Raw genomic sequence first — 13977 nt, 5'->3', positions numbered from 1 at the left:
ATGATATTAGAAATTAAAATTAGTATGCCAAATGATCAGACAAACCTACTTCAGAACTGCAAATTATTCGAGACAACTATAATTTATTATATTCTGTATTCACACAGCATTTGAAATAATAGTGTAGAAGCCCAGAAGACATGGGATCTTATGTGTGTGTCTCAAACACCTATAGTTGAATAGCCATGGAGCCAACCAAGTGTTGGTAAGAGCATGTTGTGGTAAAGAACATGATGTGACTGGAGAAGGAGTACATTGGAGATATGGCAGCATTTTTTTTGAGAAATGCCCTTGGTCTGGCTGCTGAAATAAACGCAACACAGTACAGTTCAAGCACAGGACAGAGGTCAAAAAGTAGGCATGGACTATTGATCAAAGGCTGACCCAGTACCAGTGGATCAAGACCTCAAAACTATTTTCAGAAAGGTCTGGAAGAATTGTCTGCACATGAAAATTAATTTGTATAGAACGCAAGAAACTCATCTCCAGGGTGGGGAAACATAGCTATAAAAAGGTATGTCCATAAAGCCCAGATGGTGCCCACAGGACCCTGGACACCCTACCAGCTGGATCAGACTGGAGCCAGCACTGGTGATCTTTTTAGGCTCCTTGAGCCTGTTTGAATCCAGAACCTGTCATAATATTAACTGTGATCTACTGCTAACATTTCTGCTTCTCTTTTTATTTAGGAGTTTGATGAGATAAGATTCTGTTAATTCTTCACCTGCAGGCACTCACTCCTCCCTTCCAGTGTCCAGTTTGAGACAAACTCAGGAAGAGATGTGACTTAGGATTTACTAGAACTGCTTCTACAGTTTTGGTCTGTGAATAAAAACACAGTCTCCTAGAGAGTCATGGGACTCAGTCTAGATGAGCTTAGATGTGATTGTAGACACAGGGTATTTGTACACACACTACACTCAGAGCAGTACATCCTGTCACACACTGACTGCTGCTTTCAGTTGCTTTCGTAAAAGGTGTGTGGTCTAGCATGCTCCATACAAATCAACTCAATTCAAAGCTGCTGAGAATATGTAAAGGATACCTTCCACCAATTTCAATAGTTCTTAAATCAAAACCTGTCAGTTTATCTCTGATGATAGCATCAAGATAGTATTATGTTTTGAAAGCAAATTAATAGATATGCTTAGTACAGACTGTAATATCTGGAGATAAAGACATTTTTACTTTAAGCTCTGTCTTCTGGAGAGCAATGCAACTTGTTAAAAAGAGCAGAAAACCCCAAACTGCAATTTAGAGAGAACAGAAAACGGACTAGTGGAGTAATATTTTTAATTGAATTTTCATTATACCAAAACACAGCTGCCTAGGAATATTGCACAGAACTGAATTTATACCAGTAGGGATACTCCTTGTGGGAAAAATGTGGCTTGGACCCATTAGTATTACATATAGGCCATTCGAGTTTTATGTGTTGATTTCAGATATTTGCTAAACAGGTACCAGGTACTGTCATTCAATCATATTCATCCTGTTACCTGTTAAATTCTTATAGAGAACTTTTCTGGATGGTCTAAACCAGCTTTTTTCTTTTTTTTAAATTATTTTATTAAAATCATTATTTTTCTTTTTTCTCTCAGGATCAAAAAAAACCAAAACACAAGGGATTTTTAAAACACAGGTTGATACTGAATATTTAGCTAAAAATCCATGAGAGTTATCAGCTTCCATTATAGCACCTGGACTTCAATTCTTACTTAAAAATGCATACTGACAAAATTTTTCCTCCTTATTGCTGACATGATACTGCTTTCAGCTCTGACCCAAATAGGAGCTACATAACAACTATGGAAAGGCTAAGAAAAATCTGTGTTCTACAAGATCGTTTGAAATTACAAGACAACAATCAAACACAATAAACTTAATTCATGGTCTGATGCAGTCAGATAGAATACTTCCCTATACTCATGGAATTATGAATATAGGCAAAGGAAATAAAGAAAACACAATTGCAAAGAAGTATGATGCAAGTATAATTTAAAGGACTAATGAGATTATTTACTGGTAGCTGTGCTTAGTTTATTTAAATTACATTCTTTTCCATGGTATTTGAAACACCATGTAACTATTGTGGGTTTTTAAATGAACACATAAATAAATTGAGACTAAATAGTATTACAAAAATATTATCTAAAGCATGATGTGACCAACACATTCCTCATAGCCAGCAATATATGCCACAGACAGCATAAAATTACACTGTGCATACTATTCCAGCATTAGTTCAAACCTGTCGAATTTCCTCACTTTTCATTGCATCAGGCCTATGAAGAAAAGTAAAGAAAATATGATTACCCACTTACATGCACATAGACATGTCTTTTGCTGTCAGACCAAGAAGTGAGCAGACAAGAGCCAGTAGCACAAAGATTTCACAAGCTGTAAAGCTTTATCTAATGACCAGAAATTGATAAATCAAAAGAATCTTACCCTATTTTCTTCATGAATGTGAGCACACTTAGCCAGTGCTGGGTATCGCTGAACACAGCAAACCATCAGCTCTAATCTCAGCTCTAGCAAATTACTCATTCTCCCATTCATTAGAGCAGAGTGTAGAATGATTTTTCTAGTCATTGTTTTACAGGGTTTCTGTGCAGGACTACACCCTTAATCCATATTTTACTGCATAAGAACTGACAAATTACAATATTTCGAAACTTTTTCAAGAATATCCAGGATGCTTTATCAAAACATACTACACTATTTAAGAAAAAAAACATGTTACTGCTTCTCTTTATTAAAGCCTCATTTCTTTTTTCCTAAATTATGGCTTTTAGAAAAACTGAGATTTTTTTCTGTTTGGATCCTTCATTGTCCCACCATGTGGCATTCGTTGTCACACCTGATGACTTCTGGGCTGTAAACAGAGATCATAATTACCAAGACCCCTGCCCTGCTCAGATACATTTTTCAGTACAGTAATTGCCTTGCTTGCACTGTTGTCATCTTCCACATCATCTTCCCTCATATAGCTGCCATGCTTCCTGAGAAGAACTAATCATCTAACACTTTTTTTATATATTAAACAAATCCCCATCTAAAGCAGTTGCATTGAATCATCATCTCTCCATTGACTAGAAATTCAACCTAAAGGACTTTTTACATCACTAAAAAATATCTATAAATCTTCTCAATTTGGGTGATATAATTCAATCCAAATTCTAGGAAGGCACCAAGATTCATGTGGAAGTTGTATACACACTTTACAGAATTTTGTTTTATATGTTTACCCTGTATACCTTTAAATTGCTTATAGGCACTATTAACTTTAAACATCAACAGGATCCTGTTAAATCCCATTGAGTCAGAGATAAAATACCAATACACAAGCTAATGCAGGATCAGAACCAAAATCTTCATTATATGAATGAATATATCTTGTCCCATTTTTACACAATTTAAGCTTCCTGGCTAAATGAAAAAAAAAAAACCAAAAGACTAAAAAGACCAAACACAATATTATCTTATTAGGAAATAATATAAAAATTTTTTCATAAAATTCTACTATAAGCAACATGAACCATACAGGAGTAATATAACCCAGCAACAGGGAATACGTAGTGATTTTTGGAACTTGTCAGTTTGTACTGCCCTATTAGCTACTAGTCCTGCTCTAAAATCCAAAGAAATATAGGCTAGGAAGGTACAGAAATGCGTAGATAAGTCATAGGTCAAATCAGAACCAAAACTATAAAGGCTGTTTTATTTGATGAAAATTAATCAAATAAATAAATTTAAATAAAATTAAATAAATTATATAAAAATTCTTAACTGTTATGTGATAATTATAATAACTTTATGATAACTGAAACATTTGTTTTTACAGATGTGAATTAAGAGTTTATTAAAATTCATTACTATTCTGGGTTAAAGACATAGCATATTACCATCATAAGCAAAGATTAATGTATGATGGAAACAAGTGTAAAAGATATACATACAATCTAATTTTTGAAGCACTAGTCAGGTATTATTGCTTAATTTAGTATATACACTGGTTTCAGTTCTTACATAACTTTTCAGTTTCCAAAATATTAGTCCATCCATTTCTTGAACAGAAGAAATGTCAATAGAGTTATATATTAAATGACAGTCAAGAATCTGAAGAAAACTTATTTAAAATTACTATATTTTAATGCATGTGAACTTCACAATGAATGTAGGCTTCTCCCACAATCAGTGTCCTGACTGCTGCTAAATACATTGAAGTTTTACAAAAAATATTATAGGAGATATTCTGAGATATCTCGAGTATGGTATGGTAGGGGAGATGTTAAAAGAGTTGCTTTCATTTTAGTTTTCACAAGATTTCCAACCCTTCCTGAGTTCTGAGTGACAATTCAGAAAACTAGAGTATTTGTTGTGTTAGAAAATATTTTGCCCTTTTTTGGCAATATATATAAAATGATGCCTCCAACATGATTTTCCCTCTTTGTATGCTTTGCTCTTTAGGCTCTTAGCATACCTGAGAATCTTTGAGCCTTCATTTGTACTCCCTCATTCCTCTGACTCGATAGTGATAATTGGGTGCCATTTTAAAAAACAGGTTATTCACAATACTTCTAATATTTTTAATTTGCACTTTCTTTCCAACTAGCCTACATTTAGCTGTTTCATATAACATTCTTACATATTTACCAGAAAATATTATTATTGTTTACCCGTATATGTCCTCCCTAAGTATATTGAAAAAAAAATGGAAGAAATAAAATATTGGCTACTTTGGAAAATCCTCATCCCTATTTTTAGAAATACTTAAATTTCAAGCAATCTGTAAATTCTTTTTCACTGGGATAGAGTCAATTTTCTTCCTAGCAGCTGGTATAAGCTGGTATGAAGTTCAGTTTTGGATGTAGTATGGTAGCAGTGTTGACAATACATTTATGTTTTTAGAGGTTGCTAAGTCATATTTATATGATTTCATCTTTTTCTGCCTTCAGGAGTGCCCTGGTCTTGCACATCTGTCACAATAGGACACAAAAGCACACAAGCTCACACTGCTGTTCTCAAGGTGAAGAAAAAAGGGGAAGTTTATTTTCTGACTCTAACATTTATAGTTTTCCAAAAGTGACAGCAGATTGGAGGGTGACAGTGACACCTCTCCAATGACACTGGTCAAACTAACAGTCTATCAACTCTCTTCTGCTCCATAAAGGAATGCAAAACAATGAGTTATTTACAGAAAGTGCATGAGAAAGTTCACTACAAGAATGTCAACATCAGAAGGCTTAGAAAATCTTAAAAAACCAGGGTGACACACATCCTTTCCTCATGATTTTTAAGCTCATCTTGAGAGGTATGCAACCATTTAACAGAAAACATTTAGAAACAGAGGCTGAGCATCATCAGAATATGCCTTGTCCAGGGATGACTCTGTCCAGTGTGTGCCTCTGATTAACAGTGCTGAGCCTTCTAGTGAGTCCTGTGCCTAACAGAACAGAAAATCTCTTTTAATCAGACTAATCAGCCAAGTGACTTTTGTATTACACGCCCTCCTCAGCTTTAGTAGTTTTGAACTTGGTTTCTGACATGGAGGGCACTTCTCTCAGAGGTTAAAATATAGGATAAAAGTTCATCTACTGAACCTTGGCCAGTAGTCATGAAAAGGGTGGCTAAGGAAGATGGAAAGGGGAAGCTGGGGGAATTATATTGGATATAAATTGCAAGGACTTATATCTGGTCAAGAAGCAAGAGAGAAACCATTATGTACTGACTACAAACTGCCCCTCAAGCTCCCTTCTCTCTCTGGGGGTGGGCAGAGGAACCTGGAGTGAAGGAATAAAGTAAAACTTGGAAAAGGGGGGAAGAAAGGTGTCTCAGTGTCTGTATTTCTCACCTTCTGAAATTTTTTCAGCTGATGACAACAACTGGTAAGCATCTCCCTGCCTTTATCTCAACCCAGGAGCATGCTCATCCTATTTTCTCTCCTTATCCTGCTGATGAAGGGATTTATTCTCTAAACAAACATTTGGACCTCAATCAAGGTTAACTCCCTAAACAGAATTGGCTTACTTCCTATATTAAGAATCCTCTTTTTGGAGATGTGATTTGAGTTCTGGTCAACAGTTTGAGGACCTACCCTCACAACACAAAAAAACCTGCCCATGCTCCATCCAGGAGCTACAATAAGGTTTAAATGGTAACTCTTTCACTGGAGTTATTCTACAAAGCTGTATTTACATATCCAGCAAAAAAGAAACTCTAAACTGTGCCTCCACATAGATTACACAGATTAGTCATCATCTGAATATCTTTTGATGGCTAGAAGGTCACAAAGAAAAACAAAAGAGCATTCACACAAATATAGACTCTTATTTTCTATAGGCAATTTCTTCCCTTTATCACCTCTTTTACTTCTGCAAAATCTTAGACACACTTCTTCATCTTTCAGCTGCCTCTTCAGATACTTCTGGAATACTTACAGAAGCTTAAAAAAAGTCATATACAAATGGAACTATGAAGATATGCATGACATGAACCTAAGTAACCCTGTAATCTCAGTGTGACCCTCTTCAGCTTCCACCCTTCCACACTATTCCTTGCGCTCACTTGTTTTGTCATGTCTAAAATTAGACTTGACTCCTTCTCCAGGAGAAAACCTGTCTTATTTGCTTTGTGAAGTCTGTACCATATCTAGTCCTGGATGAGAAATCTCTGCTTCAGTTCAAGATACGTTTTATGTTCTCAAATAAAACTTAATCTGAATAAAGAAAAATAAATTTTTTCAAGTTGAGAGCCATAACTTGTTGTGTTTATAGGAGGGTACTCCAGAGAAGTACTCATGTGGACTTTTGTAGCTTTTAACTCTTCTGTACACATCTGCTTCTGCCCACACTCAGAAATAAGTACTTAGTTAAATTAATTAAACCCCTACTGCATCGTTAGTATTTACCAAGGAGTAGAGAAAGGCAAAAGTCAAGTTCTTGTTTTCCTTCAGTCAGTAACTGACACAAACAGGACAAAAAGTTTTAATTCCTTTCAAGGGGCACCTCTTTCTCATTCTATTGCCCTGTAATTTTTATTAATGTAGTAATAACTTCTCCTACATACAAATCAAACCTTACCAGCTCATGGTTGACATGTGAAGACAGCCATAAAGAGCAGAAAAAAATTATAGCAGGAGGGTGTTTTCAGACACAGTATTACTCTCTGTATTGCCTTTTTATTTATTCAAACCAGAGTAGCTGCAGCTTTCTGTATCCTAGAATGAGACACTTCAGTTTTCCTTCTCTCTAAAAACACTTGCTTTATAGCTTAACACAAAAAGTGACAAATATTTCCTTTCTTATTCAATAGTCCTGCTGTACATCCTGTAATAGAACTGAAGCTTCACATCAATTTTTAGTTAAGGTTCTGCAAGATAATACAATTGTTATCTGCCTTATCTAATTTTTATAAAATGTAAACTAGACAGAACACCATTCCTTGCTTGGCTCACAGTACAATAAACTCAGAAGACTCTCTAAAGATCATTGTTTGTAAAATATACTTATTTACTTTTTGCCAGAAAGACAGGAGATATGCTCCTGTATCACAGTGTCTTTATTGATCGATTCAAACTCTTAACAAAACATTACTTACCACCCTAAACTATGCCTACAGTACATTATGTGTTTTTTGAGATCTTCCTGCCAAGTATTGACAAGCACATGTCTTTTGATTGAAGTATTTTAGACAGCTTTGCAGGCCCAAAGTGATGCTACACAGAGAAGCAATTTCCATTTCCCTAAAGGGTCACACTGGACAGATAATGTACTTATTTAACTTCAGAGGTGATTAGTGCAATACATTATATAAGGCCTCCATTCCCTGAGTGCAGTAGCACTGTACGGTATCATTGCTACTGGAAGTAATTAGTATAGCATTTAGAAGGTGGTTGCCAAAGGAAGAAAATGTTTAAGGATCTTTTTCCTTCTCAAAGAAAAAAGACATTTTACAATTACCTGTGTGTAACTACGAAAACCAGACTCAAATTTACAGAGACTCAATTCCAAGAAAATGTGGAAATTAGTTTATTCGGCAATTTGAAATAAAGGTTGACCTCTGTTTAGGAGTGAGAGGGAGCAAGGGAGAAACCTCATTTCTCCCTGGAATTACCTGAAAGGAGGCTGCAGTGAGGTTGTATGAGGTGTAGTCTCTTCTGCAATATATCAAGAGAAAGAACAAGAGGGAAGGGCCTCAAGTTGTACCAGTGGAGGTTCAGGTTAGATATTAGAATATTTTTCACTCCAAGAGTGCTTAGCCATTGAAATAAGCTGTACCCAGATGTGGTGGAATCAGCATCCCTTGAAGTGAAAGTATTTAAGAGACATCTAGATGTGGCATTTTGAGATAGAGTTTTAGGGTGATTTTGGTAGTTCTGGATTGATGGTTGGATTATATGATCTTGAAGTTCTCTTCCAACCGTGATGATTCTGAGTACCGGATATTTTGGTATTTTTAGAAGAAACATAAATTACTCTATTTAAATGTGAAATTAAAATCAGTAGTAAAATTAAATCAGTCTTTTTAACTGCATGGTTAAATCTTAAAGCTAATCATATATTGTTCTGTTAGTGACCTGAATATGCAAAAAAGATAATGATTTTGTTACAAGCCTGATCTCAGGAGAGGATATAAGGCAGTGTAGCTAAGAACATTCTTTTGCATCATATGTCTAAAAATATGCACCAGATGAAGTGCTCTTAATGCAGTTAAGAGTTAATAAATCTTTCTGCAACGTACCTGTGCTTATATATGGGTACAATTTAATACATTAAGGTACAATTTATATTCTATCAATACTCATGACTGAAGAATACTGTTTAAATTTTTGTCTTTAATTCTTTCTAGTTGGGCACAAGAGATAAAATTTCAGGTATGCTGTATTCTGGTGTGAAACATTCTAAAAGCTCATCTTTCTAATTATATCAATTACAATAAGTACCAGCCAGAAAATTCTCATCTCTTATGCTAGGATTTTACTCTAATCTCACAGTTTGTCTATGCTGTTTCTATATTATAACAATTACTTCCCTGCTGATTTTATGGGTTAGTTTCATAACTTTAAAATTAATTTAATGACTATAATGTCAAATCTATAATAGACAGTCTGTCAGTAGAAGATCTATTTTTAAAAAGACCATAATTTTAAAAAAATATTTTAAAGTTGATGGGTTTCTTAAACATGTTGTCTCTGGAAAATTACTCAAATATCTCTGAGTCTGAGTAACTTCAGCAAAAACCACAGAGAATATGTTCTTTCATACAGTGGGAGGAACTTTTCGGGAACTGTAAAAAACAATCACAATTCCTGATTTCTTTGTTTCTGAGATATTGCAAGGTGTAACTGTCCTAAAGATAAGCTTGAATACACAGAAAGCATGGTCATTCTTAAAAAATGTGGTTCAAGTTTTCCAATTGATATCCTACTACAAAATAAGAATCAGTCACACCAGAATTGGAAGAATCACACCTTTCCACAATATTCCTTTTGAAGAGCCTTATTATCTTTGATAAAATTATTACTATTTTGAGAACTAAGAAAAAAATGACAAAATGATACCATAACTTTTAAAGATGAAAAATCCACACACCTGTTAACATTAGTAGCTCTTCTTGCATTTCCTTGCCCACCTTACAGAAAAAATCAGGATTTGATCAGCATGGATTTTACATCCATTAAAGCTGTGTGCTATGAACTATTGAAATATGTAGACTTTGCATTCTCCTGACTAATAAACACATAGTAATTTATACAAGAACCCTGTCAAGTATGGATAAACTCAAAGTTACACAAGTACAAACATACTCAGTTGAGTCCTGGCAAGGTAATATGTCTTTAACAATATAAAACACAGTTATCTTTGCTAAGATAAAGAGGAAATTTTAAAGAGGAAATTTTATTAAGAGAAACTATCCCAAAGATATGATTTCCTCGTCTGTGATGGCACAGATAGTAAAAGAAAATTAGGGTGTTGAATTTTCTAGCTATATCTTTTTTGCTCCTGCTTACATCAACACTCTGTATCTCCAAACAAACCGTGTAAACAATTCACTGAGCTGTAGTGCTCAAACAGTTTGAGCATAAATAGATATTATTTTTTTAGTATATTGTGAAACAAGAAAACAATTGAAAATACTTTGCATTCTCACCACTACATCTCATGGAACTACTAAACAAATGACCAACATTTAAAAAATGTCAGATATCCAATAAGAAACCAGAAGATATGAGTACAATTTAAAACCAGTTCTGACCACATTTGAATGAACTCCAACTGTTTAGGTTACCTGACAGGATAACTAGCTGTCTTTAGGCCACTCTTAATATGGAAAGAATATTAGCAAGGAAGACAAACCCCCTCAAACCAATGTCTCTATACAAGAATTTGTAAGGATGCTGTTGTACGGTTAGAGGAATCCAAAGCATGTTGTGCATTAGACCAACTGCAGAGACAAGTCTGAAGTTTCCCAAGCTACAGAAGTTTATACAATGACACATAAATAAATAAAGAGGACCATTTGATGAAAAGTAGAATTAACTTGAATCAAAATGGGCAAGGGAAAGCAAAATTTTGAATGTACAGTGTAACAACAGCCATCAGCAGATTAAAAAAAAGGAAAAATCTCAGAGGATGTGGGATAAAGTTGTGCATCCCTAACTGACTTATCTGACACAAAAATTTTATCAAAGCAAATAAAGAGGACAATCCTAATTAATTCAGTCTTCATTCTATCTTAAAAAGTAGCATCCACCTAAGAACAACTGTTCCTACACCTGATGCAATTCATAATAACTTCAAAGTTTATCCATTTTTCATAGTAAAGAAACCCACACTTAACACCAAAAATAGTTAAGAATACCAGAATTTTACTATTTTTCCAGTTAAATATAACAAGAGAAAAGAGATGGAAGAGTAATGGAATTAACTGTTCCAGAACTCTCTTTGGATAACTTTTAATTCATGTAAAAAAAAGAAAAAAATATACATTTACATATAAAATTTACAGCTAATAGTGTTAGCTCAGTTAGACATGCTAGGGAATGTTACAGATCTGAAGACCTCAACAGGGCTCTGTTATGTTTCTTGTTTCACCAGGGTTCTGAGATTCAAACAGAGAAATACCTGTCTGATGGAGATAAAACAACTTAATTGTAGCTTGTAGAAGTCCAGAAAAGCTATCACCAAGTACTCTACACATTCCTGCAACTGAATCTATATAAAAAAGCCTACGTTATGTCTCTAAGCTTCTGTATGTGTTAATGAACTGGTTTCACTTAGGGTAGTATACCCACCTACAGAAGTCTGTTACACTCCCCCTCTGAAGTGAGAAGTGATTTGCAGTGAATCAAGGCCAACCTTTATAGTAAGACATTATGTATACTCACTCCTGCCTGGTATCTGTTAATAAAGTAAATTTACTGTTGACTGTTGAGCCACCTCAGTTTGACACATTAGAATTTTTTCTTGGACAGTCCAGGAATTTTCTGTAAACAGCATAATATAAACAATGCTGTGATGAAAATATTAATGGACATGTCAACATTATTCCATGTAAGAACACCATCTCCACTTGTGGAATGCTACTCTTTTTGGTATTGATTGCTGAATATTGTTTGAGTAATGCTCATCTAACATAAACTAGGAGATTTATAAGAGGGTCCATGAAGGCAACTCCATTTGATACTGATCAGTTGTGACAATTTCATTAAGCAAAACTCTTTATTCATTGTTTCCTTTACAAACTGAGTATTATAGCACAGTCTAAAGATATAATAATGTTCAGGAATTCCTCCAAAAAAAGCAGTGTCTCATTCTAAAGTTTGCTTTAGTAAATGGATAGAGAAAGTTTGCAGAGACAGATCTCTTCATCAGGCCACATTCGAAGGAAATCCTTGATGTCTAGAAAAGAAAATTGTCACTTCTAGCTTCAAAGAATTTCAAGGAGAAAGACTCATAGAATTACAGACCAGTAAATCCCCCCCTAGACTCTGGGAAGATAATGGGGAAAATCCTCCTTGAAACCACTAACAAGTAGAAAAGACCAAGGTCTTTTAGAATAGCAAAATGAGGTTTACAAGGACAATCATATCTAACCAGCTCAAGTATTTTCAGTGATAAAAAGATTAACTCTGTGATTAAAGAAAGAGCAGGAGATGTGAATTTGATTTTAATGACTGTCTATCAGAGTGTCCTACAGCAAATCTATGACCAAATTGGGAAGGTAATGCCTGGATGCCAGTAGATTGCTAGGTGAAGAAAAAATTTGCTGCATTTCCATTTTTGGAGAAGAGTAGAAATACTTCAAAATTTAGCTGATGGCCAGTAATGGAAAATATTTCTCATTGGGTTGATATAGGAGCCAAAACTGTCAAAAAGCTTCATTAGCAACCTGGATAGTGGAATGGACTATACACCTCAGCAACTTTCAGCCTGTGTGTCAAGTGATTGTTCCTGCCCATTGGACAGTCATGATGCTACATTGGAGTAGTGTCCAGTTCTGGGCCACCTGTGCCATAAAAATAAAATCTCAGAGTCCAGCAGAATGAGACATCTGCAGAAATAATAACAGGGTAAAATCTACTTTCTGTGTTCAGCTACCTGAAGAGTGGATGGACTCATATCCTTCTCGAAGATGTACAGAGAAAAGACAAAAGGCAGAAAAAGGAGTTCTCTCTGCACATAAGAGTTTTTTCACGGTGAGAGTACTTTAGTACAGAAAGACATTACAGAGAAGTTATGCCATCTCTATCTTTGGTGATCTCAAAAACTTGAATTGGGCACAGCATTGGGAAGCCTTCAAAGTTCCCCAATTTCTGTTATGGAATGTTGGGGATTCACGTGGATGACAACAAAGTGCCTCTTCCAACTCAGTCTATTCTGTAATTCTATGTTCTCTAGGAGAAATACATTTACACCAGAGGAAAAGATCTAGGTGAGCAGCCTTTGCTAGTACTGCTCTAGTGGGACTAAAAGTTGTTATTCAACTTGTCTGAAGGAGTCGATACACATTTCCTTGTGTGCAACAGTGTAGAATATACACAATGTGTGTGTATTCTAGTTTTAAGCATAAGCTGTAATTGTGGGCTTTGTAATGGAACAGACATAGTCAAGAAAACTATAAGAGCCTTTTTAACAAGTTTGACCCCTGAAGTATTAAAAGATTTACAGCTTTCATTTTCCAGAAGCTTGATATGAGATATATCATATCTTTAAGATATGAGATATTTTGAAGGTTTTTAATATAGGATTGTTATGCATCTTAAGGCAGGCATCTTAGAAATCAGGAACATACAATAATTTGGTTTTGTATAGAAATATATATTACTTAGTATCTCAATATATATAAGAATATATATCGCTTAGCACATGCAAAAATATTATTATAAAAAAGTAATTCTACTAAGAAAAATGTTTGCAAGTTCATGCATGAGAAACGAATCTTTTATTATGTGTGTATGAGAGGGAAAAATAAAGCTTATTCATTCAAACAGACAATTATTGCTAATATTTATCTACAGAGAAGCTAATCTCTCAGGAGCACTGTTCTGTTTTGAACAAAACAGTTCATGTGCAAAATAAAAACCATATTTATGATGAAAACACTCCAAGTTTGTAACATCTGAGTTTGTAAAGTTAACAAGTATGGTCTCAGTAATAAATATTAGACCCATTCATGGATTATCCAATAACCTAAATACAACTGTCAGCAATTTGAATCACAGTCCTTTCTTACTCTATTTCAAAGCATTTCCAGCATTATCCTTTAATGCCTACTAAATATGCAGTCCCAAAGCTGAAATTATTTCTTGCTTAAGACTATTTCTTCTCCTGTTTATTTTTACTTTTTTATTTTGAATTCTGTTTATTTTCAGTAGCCTGTAATGAGCAACCACTGTTCTACTAAGAATTTTGAAGCAAGATAATGATTTTGTAGAAGGTAAGCAGGCAATAAAACACAGCATTTCAATCT

At 34.7% G+C, this 13977-nt stretch overlaps 1 protein-coding gene across 7 annotated transcripts in view; it reads right to left on the bottom strand.

Annotated features, from left to right (window-relative positions):
• The window catches only part of GRIK2 (glutamate ionotropic receptor kainate type subunit 2), a 387751-nt gene that overhangs the window by 95600 nt on the left and 278174 nt on the right, over positions 1 to 13977 (bottom strand). Inside the window, exon 13 of one of the 7 annotated variants that reach the window (XM_066547539.1) lies at positions 1371 to 2285. The exons of the other annotated variants lie outside the window; for them this stretch is intronic. Coding sequence (XP_066403636.1) covers positions 2246 to 2285 — 40 coding nt within the window. The 3' untranslated portion in view covers positions 1371 to 2245. Of the gene's footprint in view, positions 1 to 1370; positions 2286 to 13977 lie in introns of those variants that run through there. 7 annotated transcript variants of the gene reach the window in all.

Source organism: Molothrus aeneus, chromosome 3, assembly GCF_037042795.1.
Source record: "Molothrus aeneus isolate 106 chromosome 3, BPBGC_Maene_1.0, whole genome shotgun sequence".
Classification (NCBI taxonomy): Eukaryota; Metazoa; Chordata; class Aves; order Passeriformes; family Icteridae; genus Molothrus; species Molothrus aeneus.
Note: the sequence above shows the minus strand (reverse complement) of the source record. Positions and strands in the feature narration are given on the sequence as shown.